This window comes from Rattus norvegicus, chromosome 1 (genome assembly GCF_021556685.1).
Source record: "Rattus norvegicus strain SHRSP/BbbUtx chromosome 1, alternate assembly SHRSP_T2T, whole genome shotgun sequence".
NCBI lineage: Eukaryota > Metazoa > Chordata > Mammalia > Rodentia > Muridae > Rattus > Rattus norvegicus.
In genome coordinates this window covers 183514644-183537155 of record NC_141534.1, presented here as the reverse complement: position 1 = coordinate 183537155, position 22512 = coordinate 183514644, and the positions used below count along the sequence as shown (strand labels likewise).

Below are 22512 nucleotides of genomic sequence, written 5' to 3'. Positions count from 1 at the left end.
AGGTTTTTACACGAAGGTGACATTACAAGCATAGCTATAAATCAAATGACTAGAAAGGGAGAACTTTAATGTTGATCATCAGTTCAGGCCCTGAGAACTACATAGTAATTGGATATTGAAGAAAATGAGATGGTTCCATTTACGCTTGAAGGTGAAAAGGGCATTTGACTTAGAGGGTAGCCAAGCTCAAGAATAGAAATCCTCAAAGGGAAGATGCATTGCTGAGTTGTAGCCTTTCGTAGTACTTGCATAAGAGTGTAGCATGAATATTTTATGAATCTTTAAGCTGGGTCTAGTGCACAGTTACTAGGAAGTAAGAGAGGAGATCTCTTGAGCTTATGAATTTGAGACCAGCCTAGGCAATATATCAAGTTCCTGTCAAGAAAAGGAAGAGAAATATATGAATGCTTTTGTTGTTGATGTTTTTAAAACTACATTTTGTGGATGTCTGTCTGTGCACAGGTCCATGTGTATGTACAGGCCAGATGATATCCAGGTAGCATTCTTCAGGCATTGCCATCCACCTTTCCCTTGAGCCAGGCCTGGAGTTTACCAAGTAAGCTAGTATGGCTGTCCTAGTTGCTGTTGTACTGCTATGAAGAAACACCAGGACCAAGGCAGCTTACAAAGGAAAGTACTTAATTGAAGGCTTGCTTACAGTTTCAGAGGGTGGGTTCATGACCATTGTGGTAAGGAGCATGGCAGCAGGCAGACTCTCAGGTGCTGGAGCAGTAGCTGAGAGCTCACATTATCTGTAAGTTGCAGACAGAGAATGAGAGACTGGGCCTTATGTGGGCTTTTGGAACCTCAAAGCCCACCCCTAGTGTCACACCTCCAACAGGGCCAAACCTCTCAATCCAATAGTTGACCAGTCAGGAGCCAAACATTGAAATATATTAACCCATGGAGCTATAAACATTTAAACTACCAGAGTGGCTGACCAGGTAGCCTCAGGGATTCTCCTATCTCCTCAACACTGGGATTAGTCATACACCACTACATCTAGCATTTTTATGTGTGTTCTAGGGGGTGATACACATGCTTGCAAGGCCAGTATACTGACTATACTGACTAAGCTATTTCTATAGCCCTAAAATTTATAGCTAGTTGACAGATAGTAGTTATACATATTTATTGTATGCATTGAGATATTTCAGTGTGTGTATGAGTAATGACTCATGCAAGGCAAAATGGTACACTCATGTATATAATTCTAGCACTACACAGGCTACAGAATTTATACACTTGGGTTACATAAGGAGTTTCAGAGCAGCCTGAGCTGCATACTGAGATGTCTCTAAAAACACTGGTTAACTAATATATGTAATGATAAAATCAAAGTCCACCCCTAGTGACATATTTCCTCTAACAAGGCCACACCTCCTAATCCTTCTACTCCTTTCAATTTCATTCCCTAGTGACTGAGCATTCAAATACATGAGCCTGTGGAGGCCATTCTTAAGTCAAACCCATAAGTGCCCAGTATCTACATCAGGTACCTTACAACCATCTGCCAGCTCCAAGGGTTCCAATACTCTGTTTTGGTCTTAACTGATACCTACACACATGTGGCATTCTTATATGGACATATAACACACACACACACACACACACACACACACACACACACACACAAATGTAGTGAACATTTTGGTTTCTTTAAAAAACATAGAAATATTATGGGAATATGTTTTCATTTTAATCCCAGGTATGGGGATATGGGGCTGCTTCACAGCAGGTGACTATGATTTTCCTTGTGCTCTAACAGGGACATGGTTTTGCCAGCTGCAGGTAGTTTGTGTGAGTGTATGACACTTGGAAATCTGGGGACTTTTCAAGTAGAGAAGGAACTCTGTGTCATTGGGTAAACAATCTTTTAAAGCATTTGTATGTATACAGTTCGGGTTTATGCTCCAGTCAGCTGTAGTGGAGTGACACACATGAACTGTCCATATGGAGACTGAGGTCAACAGACTTGTAAAAAGCCTTATAGAAAGCTGACCCAACACTGCTACAACTGACTTTTAAAAAACAACTTTAGGGGCTGGAGTGATGGCTCTGTGGTTAAGAGAACTGACTGTTCTTCCAGAGATCCTGAGTTCAAATCCCAGCAACCACATGGTGGCTCACAACCTTCTGATCTGATGCCCTCTTCTGGTGTGTCTGAAGACAGCTACAGTGTACTTATATATAATAAATAAATCTTAAAAAAAAAAAACCAACTTCAAGGTTTTATTTATTGCTTTTTAAGATTTGTATAACTGTGTGAGTGAATGTACAAAACAAATGTGTATTATTCATATGAGCTTAAGTGAGGGGGGTATACTACATCCCTGCGTGCCTGTGGAGAGCCTCAGAGTTAGAGGCATTTGTGGACTACTCAGCTTGTTTGATGGGATGCAAACTCAGGTCTTCCTGATACTTTTTTTGGGTTGGTTGATTTATTATTTTCCAATCTCTGTGCTGCCCTGTCTAACTAGGACTTGTTATCTAAACTAGGCTAGCCTGAACTAATAAGAGATCATCTGCTACGGCAAGACCTCTTAACCACTGAGCCATCTCTTAAGCCCCTTAAGGGTTATCTGTTTGGTTTATTTATTAGAATTTAGTTTTTAATACCAGTGTTTCACAGAAGAGAGGGTTATCTTCAACATGGAAATTACTTCCAAGTTGAGAGTTTAAAAGATAAATTTTGTTTTGCTTACTTTTTAGATTTACTTTAAATGTATAAGCAAATCTAGTTTTAAAAAATGATTTAGTATCTGTTCCTAATTTGTTGTCTTTTAATTCTAATAAGAAATTAATAACATTTACATATGAATAATTGTTTCAGAGTGAAAACTAACCATGCCTTGCTTTAGTATATTTCACAGTATACCACACGATTGAGAACTTATCTCAGATTTTTTATTTTTCAATAGAGAATATCTAATCTTAGAATTGTCTAAAATATCTAGCTTCTGGTTTATTCTCTGACGTGGGTCATATATCGTACCTAGTTATTTTTATTTTACTTTTCATTTTAAAGAACCAGCACCGAGCTATTGATCAAGTGATTAAAGCAGTAAGAAAAATCTGTAGTGCTTTAGATGGGGTTGAGACCCCCGCCGTCACAGAAGCAGTGAAGAAGCTAAAGCGAGCAGTTAACCTTCCAAGGAACAAAAGTGCTGATGTGAGTATGTGTGTGGACTTAAGTGACCACTGTCATTTACACAGGATGCTCATCTCTTTAGACAAAATATTCATTTAAAATTTTTGACTTTTACTTTTGGGTTTGTTGAATTGGTTTTTGGTAAGGTGGGGATTCCTTGTTGAAATGGTGAAAGAGCTTTGTGAACATTGACACTAAATAGTGGATTCAAATTATCTTCCTTCTAGAAGTGAGATCCCTGGCGATTTAAGAAACCTAGAGAGTAGTGCTTGCAGTCCTCCCTTGATGGAAATGCCCATGCTCATTATGGCTCATTGTGCTCATTCAAGTGGCATTGCCTTAGAAGCAGCCAGATATTGAGTCTTCTGTTATGTATGTGTCAGTTTTTAGTAAAACTATGTTCCATGATACTTCCTTCCATGGGATTTTAATAAATTCAGTTCATAGAAATGTTTATGTCTTTTATTGAAAGGAATAAAGAAAAAGTGCCTCTCATAAGCTACTGTACATTTTAAGGAGAAGCTATGTCATTGGCCTGCTCCTCTGTGTCTTCATGCTCATGGGTCTACTCATTTTTGCAGAAGTTCTAGCTGTGTAACACTTAAAGATTTAAGTGTCCTCTTCATTTTGTTTTGTTTGGTTGGGGTTTTTTGGGGGGGAGTAGGAGTTCTGTTTAAAAATTATTTGGAGGGGTTGGGGATTTAGCTCAGTGGTAGCGCAAAGCACTGGGTTCAGTCCTCAGCTCTGGGGGAATAAAAGATTATTTGGAAACTCAGTCGCCATAGATCCTAATGTCTGAAGTTTCTGCTTTTTTCATTCCTTTATTGCATAAAGAAAGAGTAAAATGTAGTCAACATGGGAGTTTACCTTTAAAATATGTGTGTGTGTGTGTGTGTGTGTGTGTGTGTATAAAGTTGGTAAGTTATATTTATAGTAAATTGGTATGTATATTACAGTAATTATGTCTCCAACTTACTGTACTTTTGCCAAGGAAGTTCTGAACTTCTGTCCTGCTCTTCTTACTTCATAGGTGCCGACCGCAGGCGCACACTACCATGCCAGCCTTTTGTTTCTTTCTTTTCTTTGAGTCAAGGTCTCACTCTGGCCCAGGCTGGCCTTGAACTTGATGTATTTCTCCTTCCTTAGCTTCTCAGATCTCTGAGTTCAAAGCTAATCTGGGCTACATGGTAGTAAGACCCCGTTTTAAAAAAAACAAAACAAAACAAAACATAGGTTTATATTTTTCACTTTTTTCTTTGGTCATTCTGCATTTGTGTGTGTGTGCACATGTGTGCGCGTGCGTGCGCGTGCGTGTATGGATGCAGTTTTTCATGTAGGTATATGGTTATGTGTTGTGGTGGGCAAATGTCCATGTGGAGGCTGGAGGTGTACAACAGATGTTAGCTGCTCTCCTCTCCTTTTGAGACCGTACCTCTTTTACGTGGGTGCAGGGAATTCTTCCGCATGCTTTCTTGGCAGTTGTTGTATCAACTGAGGCGTTTCCATAGCCCTCCATTTCTTTGTTTGCTATTTTATTAACTTTTGAGGCATGTTTGGCAGATTTCTTCTGAGAAGGGTTTCATTGACATTTAAAGAAATGTATCAAAAGTAAAGGTTATTTAAAACAAAAGCAAAGGAGGGTGGTGATACACTCCTGTTATCCCATCATTTTGGATGAGGATCAGTTTAGCAAGTTTGAGACCAGCCTGGGCTACACAAGTCTCTCTCAAAAATGGAAGAAAAAATAAGCATTTTATATTAAATTGTGGTCGATTTCTGACTAATTGATACATGTATATACAGGTGACTTCATTATCTGGAGGAGATACTAGCAAGAACTCAACTAGGGGTATGTCTTTAGATTTTTTTTTTACATTTTGGCAATGACTTTTGCTTTTTCAGAGAATTAAGACTCTGTTTCAATGTAGGCTCACTGAATCTTGAAAATCCTGTTCAAGTAAGCATGGATCACTTAACGGCAGCAATTTATGATCTTCTCAGGCTTCATACAAATTCTTGTAAGAGTTCTACAGTCTGTCCCCAAGGTAGCAGGAACATCAAGGAAGCATGGACTGCAACAGAGCAGCTCCAGTTCACCGTCTATGCCGCACACGGAATTTCCAGTAACTGGGTATCCAAGTAAGTAGCTGCTTAAAGGACATTCACAGCTTTACCCAGAAGTTACACTAACTTAGTGTTAGTAACTACTTTTATCTTTTTAGTTTAAACAAGCAATTCAAAGATCACAGGTACCCTTGTACCTGTCTGGTTTTAGCAAAATTACAGGGCTGTTTGAAATAATTGTAGTGAAAAACATCATTTTTATGACATGAAAAAAAAGAGCATGAGAGCCGGGTGTGATAGTGCACACCTTTAATCTCAGCCCTCAGGAGGCAGAGGCAGAGGCAGGCAGATCTCTGTTCAAACTCAGTCTGGTCTGCAAAACTAGTTCCAGGACAGCCAGGGCTACACAGAGAAACCCTGTCTCAAAAAACAAAACAACAACAACAAAGGAAAATATATAGTGAAACTGACAAACAAAAATGTTATTTAAAAGAATTACCTTAAAGTTGCTGAGCCTTTCTGCCTTTCTTTTACAGTCAACATAATTTGAAACAAAATGTAATCAAACTAGAATCCAGGCCCTATATCTCTTTAGTAGTTCACAGTCTACTAACTGCTGATACTTGAATTCTGCAAAAGTATATTTCTTCATACTGAAGTTTTTATAAGGTTTTTCCTTGATTTCTTTTGTTAAAATCTTTAAGACTTGGCATTTTGGTGCCAATTTTAATTTACTTTGAAATAACTAATATAAACTGAAAAGTGTAAAATTAATATTTTATTGAAATATGTTCATGATGGCCTAAAACATTCAGTAAGGGGCTGGAGAGATGGCTCAGCAGTTAGAGTCATCAGAGACTGCTCTTCCAGAGGTCCTGAGTTCAATTTCCAGCAACCACATGGTGGCTCACAACCATCTGTAAAGAGATCCGATGCCCTTTTCTGGTGCGTCTAAAGACAGCTACAGTGTACTTATATATAATAAATAAATGAATCTTTTAAAAAAAAAACATTCAGTAAGATAAAGTCTAGTGAAGAGTTAACAAACAAAATTCTACTTGAATTGAGCTTCAATTAAATTGAATTGATTGAAATGATGGAGTGTTTTTTGTTGTTGTTTTCAAACAGGGACTCTGTGTAGTCCTGGCAATTCTGGAATTTGCTATGGAACCTTAATCTCAACAAAGCTCCACCTGCCTCTGCCTCCTAAGTACTGGATTAAAGGTGTACATCACCGGGGCTGGAGAGATGGCTCAGAGGTTAAGAGCACCGACTGCTCTTCCAGAGGTCTTGAGTTCAATTCCCAGCAACCACATGGTGGCTCACAACCATCTGTAATGGGATCCGATGCCCTTTTTCTAGTGTGTCTGAAAACGGATATAGTGTACTCATATTCATAAAATAAATAAATCTTTTTATAAAAAAAAAAAAAAGTGTGCACCACCATTCCTGGCTAAAACTGGTTTTGTTAAGTCATGAAGTGTTTGCTGAGCCCCATCTATAAACAGAGTTTTCAGTATTGGAAATCCAGTAACAAACAAGAGAATAATGCCTTTTATTGCCTGTTTCTTTTTGTCTGTCTTGCTATTGAAATGATTTCTCACTGTATTGCTCAGTTGGTCTCATCTTCAGAGATTGAGTGATCCTTTTTCTGAGGCCTTCTAAATAATAGGGTTACAGCTGTGTTCCAAGGTCCCAGCTAAAAACATGGCAAACAAATCGTGTTGATTTTTTTTTTTTAGTTTGTGCTTTCTTTTGTTCACTGGAGTTCAGTAATAGAAGGACCCATGCATGTAGTAGGAGAGAAACAACTCCTACAAGCTGTCCTTTCACCTCCATACACAGACTTTCATGGACTCAAATACAGTCTAAATAAATGTAATGAAAAGACTTTTTTCTTTTGACACAGGGTTTCTCTGTGTAGCCCTGACTGTCCACGAATTCTGTAGAGCAGTCTAGCCTACTCTCACAGAGATCCACATGCCTCTGCCTCCCAAAGGTGGGATTAAAGGCATGTACTGTCACTGCCCTGTATAACTTTAAGTTAAGTTGGTATGACATGCATTCCTTTGCCTAATACTTGGGAGGTGGAAATGGAAGGATAGAAGATTCCAAGAACAACCACCACTCTACTGATTCACATCAGAAGAATTTGTGGCTATGAATAGAATAATTAGCACGTAAACCTAGAAGTAAGTTAGAATAGAAACAGAATATAGTTTTATTGAGTCCAAGGTTCTTAGAAGATTGTCTTATTGTGTTTGTATGAACAGCAGTTTGGAACTAAGTCATTGCTGTTTAGTGAAAGAATGTAGCAGTACCCTGTGAGGGGTTGGCTGAATTGTTGGGCCTGTGTATTGTTAAATAATGCTTAGTCGACTATTTCAGTGGTATAGCAAAGGAAAGTAGCATCAGCATCTCCACCACTACCAAGAAGAGACCAAAAGAAACTAAGCAAACCTCAACAGAAAACAGGAGTGTAATGGAAGCAACACCAATAGAAGATACTGTTGGTACCTCCCGGGTTTTAACTAGAAATGGATAAAATAGTCTCTTATTATTTACCTGTGCTCTTAGCACAATACCCAAGACAGCTTATATTCTATGAGAATCATTATATCCCAGCACCCCCCCGCCTCAGACTGACACTTAGGGTATAGGCTTCCCTCTTTACTTCTTTTGTTACACCTCTTCTCTTTCTGTAGAATTTGCAAAGGTTAAATTTTACATGGATTTCAAAAAAAAAACCAAAAGGTGACCATTTTGTCACTTGGGAAATCTGCTAATGTACTTGTGTTAGTTAGATAATTATTACCAACCTAGAAATCAAGTTAAGCTTTCTTTTCTCAGTTACGAAAAATACTACTTGATATGTTCCCTGTCTCACAATGGGAAGGATCTTTTTAAGCCTATTCAGTCAAAGAAGGTTGGCACATACAAGAATTTCTTCTATCTTATCAAATGGGATGAACTGTAAGTGGAGTTTTTTACTTTTATAATTTCACTTACCCTATTCTATAATTTTTCCAATGTATACATTATGTTTGCCTTTGAAATTCAGTAAATTCTTATTAATATCTTGATATCTTCTACACAAAATATACTAAGACAAATTGTAATTAACATTAAAAATGTTGAAGGTACGGGGTTGGGGATTTGGCTCAGCGGTAGAGTGCTTGCCTAGCAAGTGCAAGGCCCTGGGTTCGTTCCCCAGCTCCGAACAAAAAGAAAAAAAAAAAAAAAAGAAAGAAAAGAAAAAAAATGTTGAAGTACTTTAAATCTCTATATTAGATTTATATTTAAATCTTTATATTTATCTAAATTCTATAAAATTGCAATAGTGTAGTGTTACTTCTTTGTAGACTTTTGACATGTCAAAGGTAAAAATTTATATAACATTATACAGGAATCCAGATCTTAACAACCAAGCTGAATCTTAAATCTATGTTCGTGATAATATTCTTAATGTTAATTCTTTTAAATACTTTTCTTTTTAACTAAGGGAACTGCGATTATTTAAGTAAATAGCTAGTTGCAGAACTAAGGTCTAATTTTACTTTCGACTGTAATCGAACTGCCTATCTTTAAGTGCTTAGACATTTTTACCAAAAGAATTGTTTACATTTTTTAAGTTTTATACTAATAGTGAAATTTAAGATGTAATACTACAAGTTAGCCATACTTGATACTTAGCTAAAAGTTACTCAGAACTAAAGATTGTTTTATAAGTGAAATAAAACACCTAAAGTTATTGGTCTTCATTAAATGATTTCTAAGCCTTATTTTTCATCTATTATTTTCTAAACACCAACAAATTTTTTTTTTCTGCTCCACAGAATCATTTTCCCTATCCAGATATCGCAGTTGCCTTTAGAGTCAGTTCTTCATCTCACTTTGTTTGGAGTTTTAAATCAGAGCAGTGGAAGTTCCCCTGATTCTAATAAACAGAGAAAGGGGCCAGAAGCTCTGGGCAAAGTCTCTTTAACTCTATTTGACTTTAAACGGTGAGTATTACTGAATTGTGACAGAGTTCTCTGATACTCTGTACATCAAAAACAGGCTGGGGGCTGGGGATTTAGCTCAGTGGTAGAGCGCTTACCTAGGAAGCGCAAGGCCCTGGGTTCGGTCCCCAGCTCTGAAAAAAAGAACCAAAAAAAAAAAAAAAACAGGCTGGAGGCCAGAGTGGAAGCAGTGACAGACGTGAGCTTTGACCTAGACAAAATAGTCTCTCTGTTAGAGTTTCAGTGTAATCTATCTGGTGAATATTCAAAGGATTGCTTGTCACTCACTGATCCAGGAGAAAAGCGATAGCCAGTGATTGTCATTTGTAAATGACACAGTGCAATAGCTCTATCAGTTCTCTTGATATTAAAAGAAATCTATTTTGCATATTTCCTACCTTTCTCCATTTTCAGAGATGGTACAGGATTAAACAGTTCTAACTCACTAACCAGTCCTTAGTCTTGTGAGCCCTTGATCTGAGAGTTGCATGTGGCATTCCAAGTACAATCATGATTGCCATTCGTCCACTTTATTTCTAAGTCATTTAAAAAAAATTCAATTATTTTATGTATTGGGGGGTGATTAGAGAACAGTTTGCGGGACTCAGTTCTCTTCTTCCACACTGTGGGTTTGGAATTGATTACAAGTTGTCAGTTGTAAGAACAAGAGCCTCTGTATGCTAAAACATCTTACCAACCCCACTTCCTATTTTTATAAATATATTTTGTTATAATATATCATACAACATACTCATTCATATATCATTCTTAGCTACTTTGTGTTACTACAGCCAAATGAAGACTTTGCAACAGAGACTGCTATAACTGAGATTTTAAATATGTGCTATCATGTCCAGTCTTTTAAAATGTATATTCATTTATATTTTATGTATGTGAACATTTTTGCCTGCCAGGATGTCTGTGTACCATGTACGTACGTACATGCATAGTAACCACATGGATCAGAAGAAAGCATTGGATTCCCTAGAACTAGAGTTACAGGCAATTGTGAGCCACTGTGTGGGTGCTGGGAATTAAACCTCTGGAATTAAAACTTCCAGAGTAACAAGTGCTCCTAACCACTGAGCTAACTCTCTAGCCCCTAATTTTCAATTTTTATTGTGTTTAGGCAGGAAATCACTATGTAACCCAGGCTATCCCAAACTTAAGGTTCTGCCCCAACCTCCTGAATACTAAAATTACAAACATGTAGACTCTTAAATATTTATTGTCTAGCCTTTTATAGAAAAATATGTGGTTGGGGATTTAGCTCAGTGGTAGAGCTCTTGCCTAGGAAGCGCAAGGCCCTGGGTTTGGTCCCCAGCTCCGGAAAAAAAAGAACCAAAAAAAAAAAAAAAAAAAAAAGAAAGAAAAAAAAAGAAAAATATGTACTGAGGAGTGCTTAAATATAATTTACCTCAAGTAAGTTGTGCATCAATGGCAAAGCAGTTACTGATTCTCCTGGCTTTTTATTCTAATGGTAAAAAACAGGATACAGTTCTGTAATCCAGACCATGACCTTGAAGGTCCTGGTCTCTGGAGAAAACTTGGAAAGAGTTGTGTTTTGTTTTGTTTTGTTTTGTTTTGTTTTGCACCTTCCTGTCTACACAGCGGTTAGACAACAGTGGTTGTCCTTATCCCTTCTACACTCTCTTCTCAATGCCATTCTTTCCTAGATGCATTTTTATTCTCCCTTTTTCTGTTCCCACCCCACACTAATATTTTATCTAACCTCTCATTACAGTGTAGTTGCTGACTCCTTCCAATGTATTCTTAAAAACCATGCTGTTTTTACTAACACTCTAAGTTGATTATCACAATGTTTTGTGGGTTTGGGATTTTTAAAATGAAAATTACAGTATTTTTTTTAATGTTCATTAAGGTTTTTAACATGTGGAACTAAACTTCTCTACCTTTGGACTTCATCACATACAAATTCTATTCCTGGAGCAATCCCCCAAAAAAGCTATGTCATGGAAAGAATTGTGCTACAGGTAATGGTGGTTCTTGATACATGGAGGGCTTTAAATGTGAGTGTCCTTGTAAAAAGTGTTTGTGGATTCCATAATGTGGATTGTTATTAAAGAGCCTAATTAATCTTGTTTTAATCTCAGAATCTGTCTTCAATTTAAGTGTTAATAAAACCATTTCCAGTTTCTGAGAGAGTAAAACATGCTGTTTCTATCCCCAAAAATATAAACATGCTTTTGAGAATGATGAACTATTGTTGGTAATCACTGTCAACAGGAAGAAGTACTAGCTTTATACTCAATATAAATTTTTGTAGGGGTTGGGGATTTAGCTCAGTGGTAGAGCGCTTGCCTAAGCACAAGGCCCTGGGTTCGGTCCCCAGCTCCGAAAAAAAGAAGAAAAAAAATTTTTCTAGATTGTTATGAAAAATCGGTTTCCTGAAAGAAAAAGATATCAATATGGAAAATTTGGATTATAATTTGAGTGATTTTTTTTTTCCAGGCAGTGGTGGAGCATGCCTTTAATAGCAGGACTCAGGAGGCAGAGTCCTGAGTTTAAGATCTTTGAGTTTAAGGTCAGCCTGGTCTACAGAGTGAGTTCCAGTACAGCCAGGGCTATGCAAAGAAATTCTGTCTGGGTAAACAAACAAACAACCAAATACACACATACACTTTTTTTTCACTCATTTCTGTGAATTTTTCAGGTTGATTTTCCTTCTCCTGCATTTGACATTATTTATACATCTCCTCAAATTGATAGAAACATTATACAGCAATACAAGCTGGAAGCACTGGAGAATGAAATAAAGGGAAAACTTCTGGATATTGTTCACAGAGATTCATCATTTGGGTATGCTTTGTTTATTACTTTCTTGGGACTCTTCTGTGATGTAATACTAAGGTTAAAGTTAGAAATTATAGCCCATGACTTAGAAGTTGTCTGAATGTGAAACAGGCCATTTGGGACTGGGAGTGCAGAATGATCCCAACAGTGCCAATGAAAGACTGGCTATATACAAATCAGGAAAATGTATAAATCTTTTAGTCTTTTTAGTTGTTTAGACTTTAAAATTGTTTCTGTAGTGCATTTGTCTGTGTGTGCCCATGTGGAGAGAGGTCTACATGGGGTCTCTTCTCTATCTCTTTAACACTTTTTTTTTGAGACAGACTTTTATTGAACCTAGGCTCATCTCTTGGCTAGGCTGGCCTGCGGGCCACAGGACTTTAGGGATCCTCCCTATCTCTTCATTCCCAATGCTGAGTTGCAGATGCACACTGCCACACCAAATTTATATGTTAATGCTAGAGAGCTGATCTCAGGTGCTCATGTTTGCACCGTAGGTACTTTTTACACTAAACCATTTACCCAGACCCATTTTTACTGTATACATGTGTGTATACATATATGTGCATATAGAATATAGAAGTCAACATTAAATATCTTCCTTAATCAATCACTCTCCATCTTATTTTTGAGACAGGGTCTCTGACTGAATCTGGAGCTTGCCAGCAAGTTAAATAGACTGGGTGACCATCAGGCCCTAAGGATCTACTTGTCTCCAGCTCTATCACCCAGATACTTTAAAACAAAGCAAAGTAGAACATATCAGTGCTGGGAATTGAATTCAAATACTTATACTTACATAGCAAACACTTTCCCAACTAAGCCATCTTCCGGTCCTTCTTGTATTATCAAAGGCAAACCGGCTGAGATATCTCTAATAGGTATCAGTTGATTAATTCGCTTAACCTATAAAGAATCTATTCATGGACTGACAAGGTGGTGCTGCAGATAAAGTGTTTGCCAGTCATGCCTGGCCACCTGAGTTAAATCCTATAGCCCACATAAAGGTGAAAGGAAAGCATAGATTCCAAATGTTGTCATCTGACTGCTACACATGCTCTGTGACATGCATGCCCAAGCATGCATTGTATACACACACACACACACACAAACACAAAACCAATAAAATTTTAAAAGGACCTTTTTATGTTAATAAGATAAATAGGGTTGGGGATTTAGCTCAGTGGTAGAGCGCTTGCCTAGGAAGCGCAAGGCCCTGGGTTCGGTCCCCAGCTCCAAAAAAAAAGAACCAAAAAAAAAAAAAAAAAAGATAAATAGCTAAGTAGTAACGGAAAGGGGATGAACAAGACAAGCCCTTAAAAATGAGATATAATTAATACAATGTAGTATCCAAGTGGCAAAAATTTATAATCACCTTATGAAGCTATGTTGAAAACATACATACTGGACTGGAGAGATTGCTCAGTGGTTAAGAGCACTGACTGCTCTTCAGAGGTCCTGAGTCAAATCCCAGCAACCACATGGTGGCTCACAACCATCTGTAATGGGATTTGATGCCCTCTTCTGGTGTGTCTGAAGACAACTACAGTGTACCTATATATAATAAATCTTAAAAAAAAAAGAAAAGAAAAGAAAACATACATACACACAAAGAAAGAGAATTGTTTTATTAGAAGCATATTTAAAGGCCACATCCCTTTTGGAGAGCAATTTGACAAAATCTGTAAATGTTATAATATGTATATACCGCAACCCATCAGGGCTGCTCCCTATGATAAAGTAAAGGAAATCCTCATATATATTGAAACACAAATGTTCTTTGTAATATTTATTTGCGTTGCCAACTGATGGTTGATGTCCACTGATGGAAATTCAATTACCCAGGTAACAACAGTGAATATTTATAGTCGTATATACTAAAATGTGATACAGTAAATGGAGAAACCAAGGAGCAGATTAGGATAGTGATACCATCAATACAGAGAAAATAAAATCTAAAACACGCATGTGGATACTTCTGTGTGAATAGACCATCTCTGGAAGCAATGCATGCTGTCTTAGTCCACTTCTCCCTCGGGGTAGCCAGGCCCTTTGTGCACTGAGCTGGACTGGGTGGTACAGGCAGGATCTTGGTCAACAGTGAGTTCGTGGACAGAGAACATAGACCTGGGAACAGCTTTGCAGAACTAATTCAGCTTATTTGGGAGGTGGGGGATAAACACTTTTGAACTTTTGAGGGGTGAATAGAGGCTATCAAGATGAGGGTACATCATCGGTCATGGCTAGGTATGCCTCCTCTGCATGAGGAGGAATTCCAGGGGCTGCTGGACATAACCTTATACGAGGAAAGGAAGTTTAACCTGGCTGCCAGCCTTGTGACCTCCTCTGGTGAGGCAAAGGTGGGGAGCACATGGCTGCATGGACCAGGACATGCAGGCCAAGGCAGTAGGAGAGAGATCCTACTCCTTCAGATCTCAGGACAAGACTTCTAGGGTTTGGACGTGCTTGACCCCACTCTCGTTCCGGACTTGCTTTCCCAGTCCCCACGCTCCCTGGCCGCACAAGAGCAGATGCTTATCTATAGGAGAATTAGGAAGACTCCTGTCTTAGTCAAGGTTACTATTGCTGTCAAACCCTCAACCAAAGCAAGTTGGGGAGGAAAGGGTTTATTTGGCTCATACTTCCACATACTGTTCATCACTAAAGGAAATCATATCTGTGGGCTTTTTCATACTGAATATGAGTACATTTTACTTGTGTACTATATGCACAAAGATGAATGGGTGAGCCAGACATGCTATGCACACCTGTAATCCCAACACAGGCAATAAGAGGAACAGGAGTTGGAAGCCATCTTAAACTGCATGGCAGCTTTGACGCCAGCCAGGGCTGTGTAAGATCCTGTCTCAAAAAGAATGAGAAGGGTCCCCGCCTCGTCGCCCCTGGTGTGGGGCGGGTCCCCCGCCTGGAGTCTGGACCAGGGTCTGGTGCAGAGAGCCATTCGTCCCAGGAAACGGGGTGCAGCCCGGAAAGGGAGCCGCCCTCTCACCCGGCATGCTTAATGCAAGTTGTTCGTGTGGAACCTGGAGCTAAACCATTCTTAGACGACCTGCTTCTGGGTCGGTGTTTCGTACGTAGCAGAGCAGCTCCCTCGCTGCAATCTATTGAAAGTCAGCCCTCGACACAAGGGTTTAAATGAAAGATAATAATAATAATATTATTATTATTATTATTATTATAAAAAGAATGAGGAACGACAGTGAAATATTTCATGAACATGCCATTGAACTTAACTCAGAATTTGTCTCCAAAATATTTTCTCCCCATTTCGACTGTCAATTCAACTGTATGCTTCCCTAAAAAATTCACTGTAGCTTTTTATTTTCCCCATTGCACTTGATTGTACTTGTGTGCATGGAATCTTTGCTTCTTGTAGGGTAAGCTCTGCTTATTTAACTCTTGCTTTGTAGTGCTTGGCATCTTGTTGGAATTTCCCTTTATTTAAACAGATCTGGTACTTCTGTCAAATCAGAATGATTTTCATCACCAAATGAAGATAGGTTAGTGATGTTAGCTGTATATTGAATATAATATCTGTTTGATATTAGTACTATCAAGAGGTGACTGTCACAAATGAATACATTTCTTTGAATTTTTAATTATTAAGATAATTATATCATGATTTTACTGAGAAATAATTTAATTCTATTATATATGCAGACTTTCTAAAGAAGATAAGGCCTTTTTGTGGGAAAAACGCTATTATTGCCTAAAACATCCAAATTGTCTTCCGAAGATACTAGCAAGTGCTCCAAACTGGAAGTGGGCTAATCTTGCCAAAACTTACTCTTTGCTCCACCAGTGGCCGCCATTGTGTCCATTAGCTGCATTGGAGCTCCTTGATGCAAAGTAAGTCAAATACATTTATTTGATGTTTTATTGTCAAATTTTCCATCAATGTGTTATGCTTCCCTTTTAACATGAAAACAGCATAAGATGATGTAACTGTATACATGTAATTTATGTAAGCATAATCTTTTTCATTGAAATGGTCAAGAAACCATTTTTGTGACATTTAAAACTTAACCTAAAGAAATAATTAGATGGCTAATTTTGAATAATTTTATTAATATAAAATTTATAAATATATTTTTCAAGACAGGGTTTCCTCTGTGTAGCTGTGGCTGTCTTGGAATTCACTTTATAGACCAGTCTGGCCTTGAACTCATAAAGATCTAAATTTATAATTATTAATAATTAGTATTTTATGATGGTGCAAAATTAGTTTTATGAAGCTCAAGTTAAGGAATCTGTATTTAGGGGGGCTGGAGAGAGCACTGACTGCTCTTCTATTCAATTCCCAGCAGCCACGTGGTGGCTCACAACCATCTATCTATAAAGGGATCTGATGCCCTCTCCTGGTGTGTCTAAGGACAGCTACAGTGGACTCACATACTTAAAATAAGTAAATAATACTTTAAAAAAAAAAAGAATCTGTATTTAGACAGTGTTTTTCCTACTTTAGTGAAAAGAAAGGTATTGAGGAGGGCAAGAGAACACATGCGATGTACAGACCTGAAGAGGGATAGTGAGAATGATAAGTGGAGATTTGTGAGCTGGGCGGTGCTGGCACACATCTCTAATCCTAGCACTTGCGATAGAGGCAGGCGGATCTCTGAGTTTGAGCCTAGCTTAGACTATAGAGGGAGTTCCAGGACAGTCAGGGCTATACAGAGAAACACAAAAACAAAATTAAAAATAAGACAAAACAAAAAAAAGTGGAGACCGTGGGGGAGGTTCAGCCAGAACTTAGTGTGTATGGAGATTCCATTAGGAACTTGCTGTGTAGACTAGGCCTCTGCCTGCTGAGAGCTAAACTTAAAGGTATATACTGCACACTGGTTTAAATGGAGTAAGAGCCATTTGAAGCTTCTTTCTTAGGGGCAGACTAAAATTGTGTTTTTAATTAATGCAGCTGCATTAGAAAGAAACTATTGTTAAATCTTGAGTTTTCTGCTATTCTAGATTTGCTGATCAGGAAGTGCGATCGCTAGCTGTGAGCTGGATTGAGGCCATTAGTGATGATGAGCTAACAGATCTTCTCCCACAGTTTGTACAGGTAGGAATTTTTATCAGGCTACCTTGCTTCCTACTCACCCACTCAAGTTCCAGTGGGTGGGCAATGATTATGGGACCCCTTTTCTATTCTAAAATGCCATTACAGTACAGCAGAAATGTTGAGGACATTGTGTAAGAATGTAGTATGAAGCGTCTGCTAGGCAAGCCTTTTACCACTGAACTATAAAACCTAGCGGTTTCATTTCTATAAATATCTTTTCACCAATGAGTAATATTTAGTCTACATATTTAATGCTTTTATCTGAACAATTTAGTATGGTTTGACTCATAATAACACTTATTTCCTCTTACACATAGGCTTTGAAATATGAAATTTATTTGAATAGTTCACTAGTGCGCTTCCTTCTGTCCAGGGCACTGGGAAACATCCAGATAGCACACAGTTTGTATTGGTAAGATTTAAATTTTATCAAGTCACTCCTTTCTTTTGCAGATATTGGCAGAGTTGTGACAATAAACAGTGGGCTCATGATACTTGCTGTAGGTGACCAGATGTGTAGTGAATCTGTTATTTTACAGAAGCTAAAATTTTAGTCTTTAAAATTAAAACCAAAATGAATAAAATTGGACAGTATTTTTGGACACTATGACTTTATAATAACTAATAAACCTTTTCTTGCTTATATGACTTAATTTCTTAGATATACAAAATAGAAACTATTAGATGGATTTTTGCAGGAGCTTCATCTAGTTCACAGAAGTGACTGACATACGTATTTTTGTTGCATTAGGCTTCTCAAGGATGCTTTGCACGATACACGGTTTGGAAGCAGATATGAACATGTGTTGGGTGCTCTCCTCTCTGTAGGAGGAAAAGGACTCAGAGAAGAGCTTTCTAAGCAGATGAAACTTGTACAGCTTTTAGGAGGAGTGGCAGAAAAAGTAAGGCAGGCTAGTGGATCAGCCAGACAGGTATGTACCCATGAAAGAGAACACAAGTATTCTTTTGGGGGAACAGGGGGTTGGGGAGGAGATCTCTATATACCCAGGAAGGCTGGCCCCTATATCTTCTTGCCTCAGCCTCTTCAGTGCCCGGATTGTAGATGCTTGCCACTTTACTTGGGCAGTTGGTATTTTTTTTAACTTAATGTTTTTATTGATTATTTGAAAATTTCACATAATTCACCCTGATCCCATTCATTTCCCAGTCCTCCTAGGTCCACCTCAACTCTTATACCTCCCCCAAAACATAAGAAGGAAAACCAAACAAAAACTCAAGCCCAATTCGTATTGCCCATATATTCACTGGAGCATGGCCAAACTCCCAGTGGCCAGCCCTTTAAAGAAAACTGATTCCATCTCCTACGCCAACCCCTCCAGAAGCCAGCAACTGGAAGAGCCTATACTTCAGCAGCCTTATCACAATTTTTAAGAGTTCTCTTCTCACTTGGGCAGTTGAAATTTTAATAAGAACTATGTCGAATCTATAAATCAATTTGGAAATACTGCGATTATAGTAATGTGTATGTGCTCATCTGTCTGTCTGTCTATCTATCTAATTAGGGATTTTTGTTTTTTGGTTTTTTTTTTTTTTTTTTTTTTTTTTTTCGGAGCTGGGGACCGAACCCAGGGCCTTGCGCTCGCTAGGCAAGCGCTCTACCGCTGAGCTAAATCCCCAACCCTCTGTTTTTTGGTTTTTTGAAACAGGGTCTCCCTATAATCCCTGACTGTCCTTGAACTCACTATGTTGACCAGGCTAATCTCAAAATCACAAAATCTTCCTGCTTCTGCCTCCCAATGCCGAGTTAAAGGTGTATACCACTACACTCAGCCATAATAATGTATCTTAATTCTTGAACTCAGCTTGTCTTGTGTCATGAACACAAGATAGGACGTCTATTTAGATAAACTTAGATTCTTTCAAAAATTGTTCTAGTTTTTGTTTTGTGTTTTGAAAATGGCTCTTTTCACTTTATCTTGGAGAAGTCTTGTCAGCACAGTTACACTTCACATTCAGTAAGTACATAATATTACGAAGTATTTAGAACATGATTTCTGACCTCCATGGACATTGTTCATATTTTTGTGCTTTCTTGTGTAATGTTGCTGTGAACATTACTGCACATCTCTACCCATCCCGCAGCATTTCTTATTTCCTTCTTATGATGTTTTGAAAGGATGATACCATCCTTACTGTGTTGCCTAGGCTGGTCTCAGACTCTCTTAAGTTATCTCAAAATCCTGTCTCAATCTCCCTAGTAGCTCACTCTGTAGATGCATGTCACTGATTTAGGTATGCTTTTCTTTCTTTATGGGATATTCCTATGGACAAAATAGTCAAGAACTATACACATTTTAACTATAGTGACTTCTGTTAGAATCTTATTTTCTCTAAAAAGCAACCCCTGCCTGGGCATGATGACACACGCCTTTAATCCCAGCTCTTGAGAGAGGAAGGCAGATCTCTGTGAGTTCCAGGCCAACCAGGGTGATAGAGACCCCATGCCCATGACCCCAAACCCTGTGTATATGGGTGTTACTAATTGGATTTAGTGGGTTATATAGGAAAAAAAAAAGAGAGTTTGTGATGTTGGGAGGTAGATGTATTAGGGGATGTAGAAGGAGGTGTGGATATGAGCAAAAAACATTGTATATACATAGAAGAAATTTTCAAAGAACAATCTTCAGTGCTAGAAGATGACATTGTCAGTAAAGTACTTGCAGCACAAGCTTGAATTTAGAGTCTCAGTACCCACATAAAAAGACTGGAAGCAAAGACAAGAAAGGATCCCTAGGGCTCACTGGCAAGGTAGCTTAGCTAACCAGTCCTTTGATGAGAAACTGTCCAGAAAGATAGTGATTACAAAAGACACCAAGCATTAACCTGTGGCCTCCATGAGTGTGTGTGTGCATTCACATGAACATACTCAAAATGAATAGATCTTCATTTTCATGATGCACTTACAGAGGCAATCTCTTCCATAGGTGGTCCTCCAGAAGAGTATGGAACGAGTACAGTCCTTTTTTCTGAGAAATAAATGCCGGGTTCCTCTCAAACCAAGTCTAGTAGCGAAAGAATTAAATATTAAGGTAACACAATACTCTTTAAGTTTATATATACTTCAAAATAATGCATAAACATACAAGTATAAATGAGATGTGTAGTTTGTAAGTGCATAGGAAAGGGTGTCGTTAGATGTATTTTTTAGCATATTTTTACCTAATCAATATTCTTTAAAGACATAGTGTCAGACTTTTTTTTTTTTTTTTACTATTTTGGGTTTTGTTTGTATTCTTAAATTAGGGGTCTTACATTAGCTTTTTGGTAAATTTTATTTTAAGGTGAGATTTTTGTAGAGCATTTGTCTATATGTGCAAAGCCCTATATGTCCAATCCCCAGTCCCACAAAAAATTAGGTAAAATGTGATTTGATCTTTTCTGTAGTTGTTATTTGATGGCATAAATCATGAATCTCACCATACATACGTGAAAGTGGAGCTGTTCCAGATCAGGATGGGAATCACACAGCTGTGTGCTTTGTTGAGAGATTCAGATACTTTAAAGTTCAGGTGATTAAAATTTTTTGCGGGCTGGAGAGATGGCTCAGTGGTTAAGAGCACTGACTGCTCTTCCAGAAGTCCTGAGTTCAATTCCCAGCAACCACATGGTGGCTCACAACCATCTGTAAAGAGATCCGATGCCCTCTGGTGTGTCTGAAGACAGCTGCAGTGTACCTATATATAATAAATGAATAAATCTTTAAAAAAAAATTTTTTTTGCACCAGATTTTTAAATTTTTGTCATTTCTGCCTTTTTTAGTGAAGGTATTTTACTGCTATATGCTATGTTTAAATTTTAAGAGATATTTACATATATTATTGGCGGATCATGTAAACGCTAGTTAACAACCATTGTATGATTTGCTGTAATTCAGAGCAGATAAAAAGGAAAACATGAGGGACTATACATTCATAATTCACTTTTATGCTAGTGTTAACCTTTCTAACGTTCAGTGTTGTGTTTGCAGTCATGCTCATTCTTCAGTTCGAATGCCATGCCTCTGAAAGTCACAATGGTGAATGCTGATCCTCTGGGAGAAGAAATTAATGTCATGTTTAAGGTGAGAAGACCAAAGTTATTCTTTGGCTTTTGTCTTGGGTTTTTTTGTGGGGTAGGATGTGTTTAGTTTGGTTTTGAGACAGGCTCTCTATATAACCTTGGCTATCCTGGAACTTGTTATGTAGACAAAACTAGAATTGAACATAACAACCATGTTCCCATTTCTGCCTCCTGAGTGCTGGGATTAACAGTGTGTGCCACCATACTAGGCCTCTTGGTTTTCGTTTTATTTTGGTTTTTTAATGATAATTCCTCTGTATTGCCTGGCTGAAGGCCTAGGCTCAAGGGATCCTTCTCCTGGTTGAACTTCTCAAATACCTATACTATACTATTGATTGTCACCATGTGTCCAGCTAGGACACTGGGGGGAAAAGACAGCTTAAAAATTCTTTTAACCAAATTTATTAAATATTTATTTAATTTTGAAGTTGAATCAGTAAAATTTAAGATGGTGGCATATACCTGCAATGCTCAGGAAGTTTAGGAAAGGAAGACCACAAGTTGTAAGCCAACCTTGACTGTGATACTCTGTCTCAAGGAAAAAAAAAAGCACAATTTGAGTACTTCTATAAAATTATTACTGACACTCTTCTCAGATAGGACTGGGGAGAAGTTTAGCCCTAGGCCAACCTGACTGAACAGGCAGGCACTATTAGGTTTGCCAAGCTGCAAAAAACAGGAGTGACAGTACCTAGGGGATTGTGTGAGACAGCATCTCACAGTATAGTCGTGGCTGGCCTTGAACCCTGGATCATCCTGTTAGAGCTTCCCATGTGCTGGGGATTATAAGGGTATGCCACTTACCTGGATTTTGGTTTTTAGAAACAGAAATTATCTATGTGAAGCAGAAGGACTGGAGTATTAGAGAAGAATCTATTACCTGTTGAAATTTGTGAGTTTTAATCATAATGTGTATGCTTTTTGGGGGGGCGTAAGATTTATTAACTTATGTATACATTGTTCTACCTGTATGTATGCCTACAGGCCAGAAGATCTCATTATAGTTGGTTATGAGCCACCATGTGATTGCTGGGAATTGAACTCAGGACCTCTTGAAGAACATCTAGTGCTCTTAACCTCTGAGCCATCTCTCTAGTCCATAATGTGTACACTTTTAAGAAAGAATGGAGAGTTCTGATTAATTCATTAAGTTGATTAATTGGAAGTTCACAAAGACAGCTTAAATTGAACTTCCTTTGATAGATAGAGGTTTCTGTTTCTAAAATAATACCATTTGTTTTAATTATAGACATTTTATGAAGTTGTCTCAATATTTGTTAAGGGAAATCTCCCATAATCTTTTTCATAGTTTTATGGAGTGG

The 22512-nt window shown here is 38.0% G+C and overlaps 1 protein-coding gene across 6 annotated transcripts in view; it reads left to right on the top strand.

Moving 5' to 3' along the window:
• Positions 1–22512, top strand: part of Pik3c2a (phosphatidylinositol-4-phosphate 3-kinase, catalytic subunit type 2 alpha) — a 105889-nt gene that overhangs the window by 65762 nt on the left and 17615 nt on the right. For 5 of the 6 annotated variants that reach the window (XR_015630475.1, NM_001108500.1, XM_087571268.1 and 2 more), the window contains 13 exon segments: positions 3029–3172; positions 4955–5000; positions 5080–5290; positions 8066–8188; positions 9052–9219; positions 11099–11210; positions 11891–12036; positions 15712–15900; positions 17017–17110; positions 17428–17522; positions 17862–18042; positions 20056–20160; positions 21099–21191. Coding sequence is in view for 4 of the 6 variants with exons in the window: in NM_001108500.1 (NP_001101970.1) it covers positions 3029–3172; positions 4955–5000; positions 5080–5290; positions 8066–8188; positions 9052–9219; positions 11099–11210; positions 11891–12036; positions 15712–15900; positions 17017–17110; positions 17428–17522; positions 17862–18042; positions 20056–20160; positions 21099–21191 (1707 nt within the window). In the remaining 2 variants the exon portion in view is untranslated. 6 annotated transcript variants of the gene reach the window in all.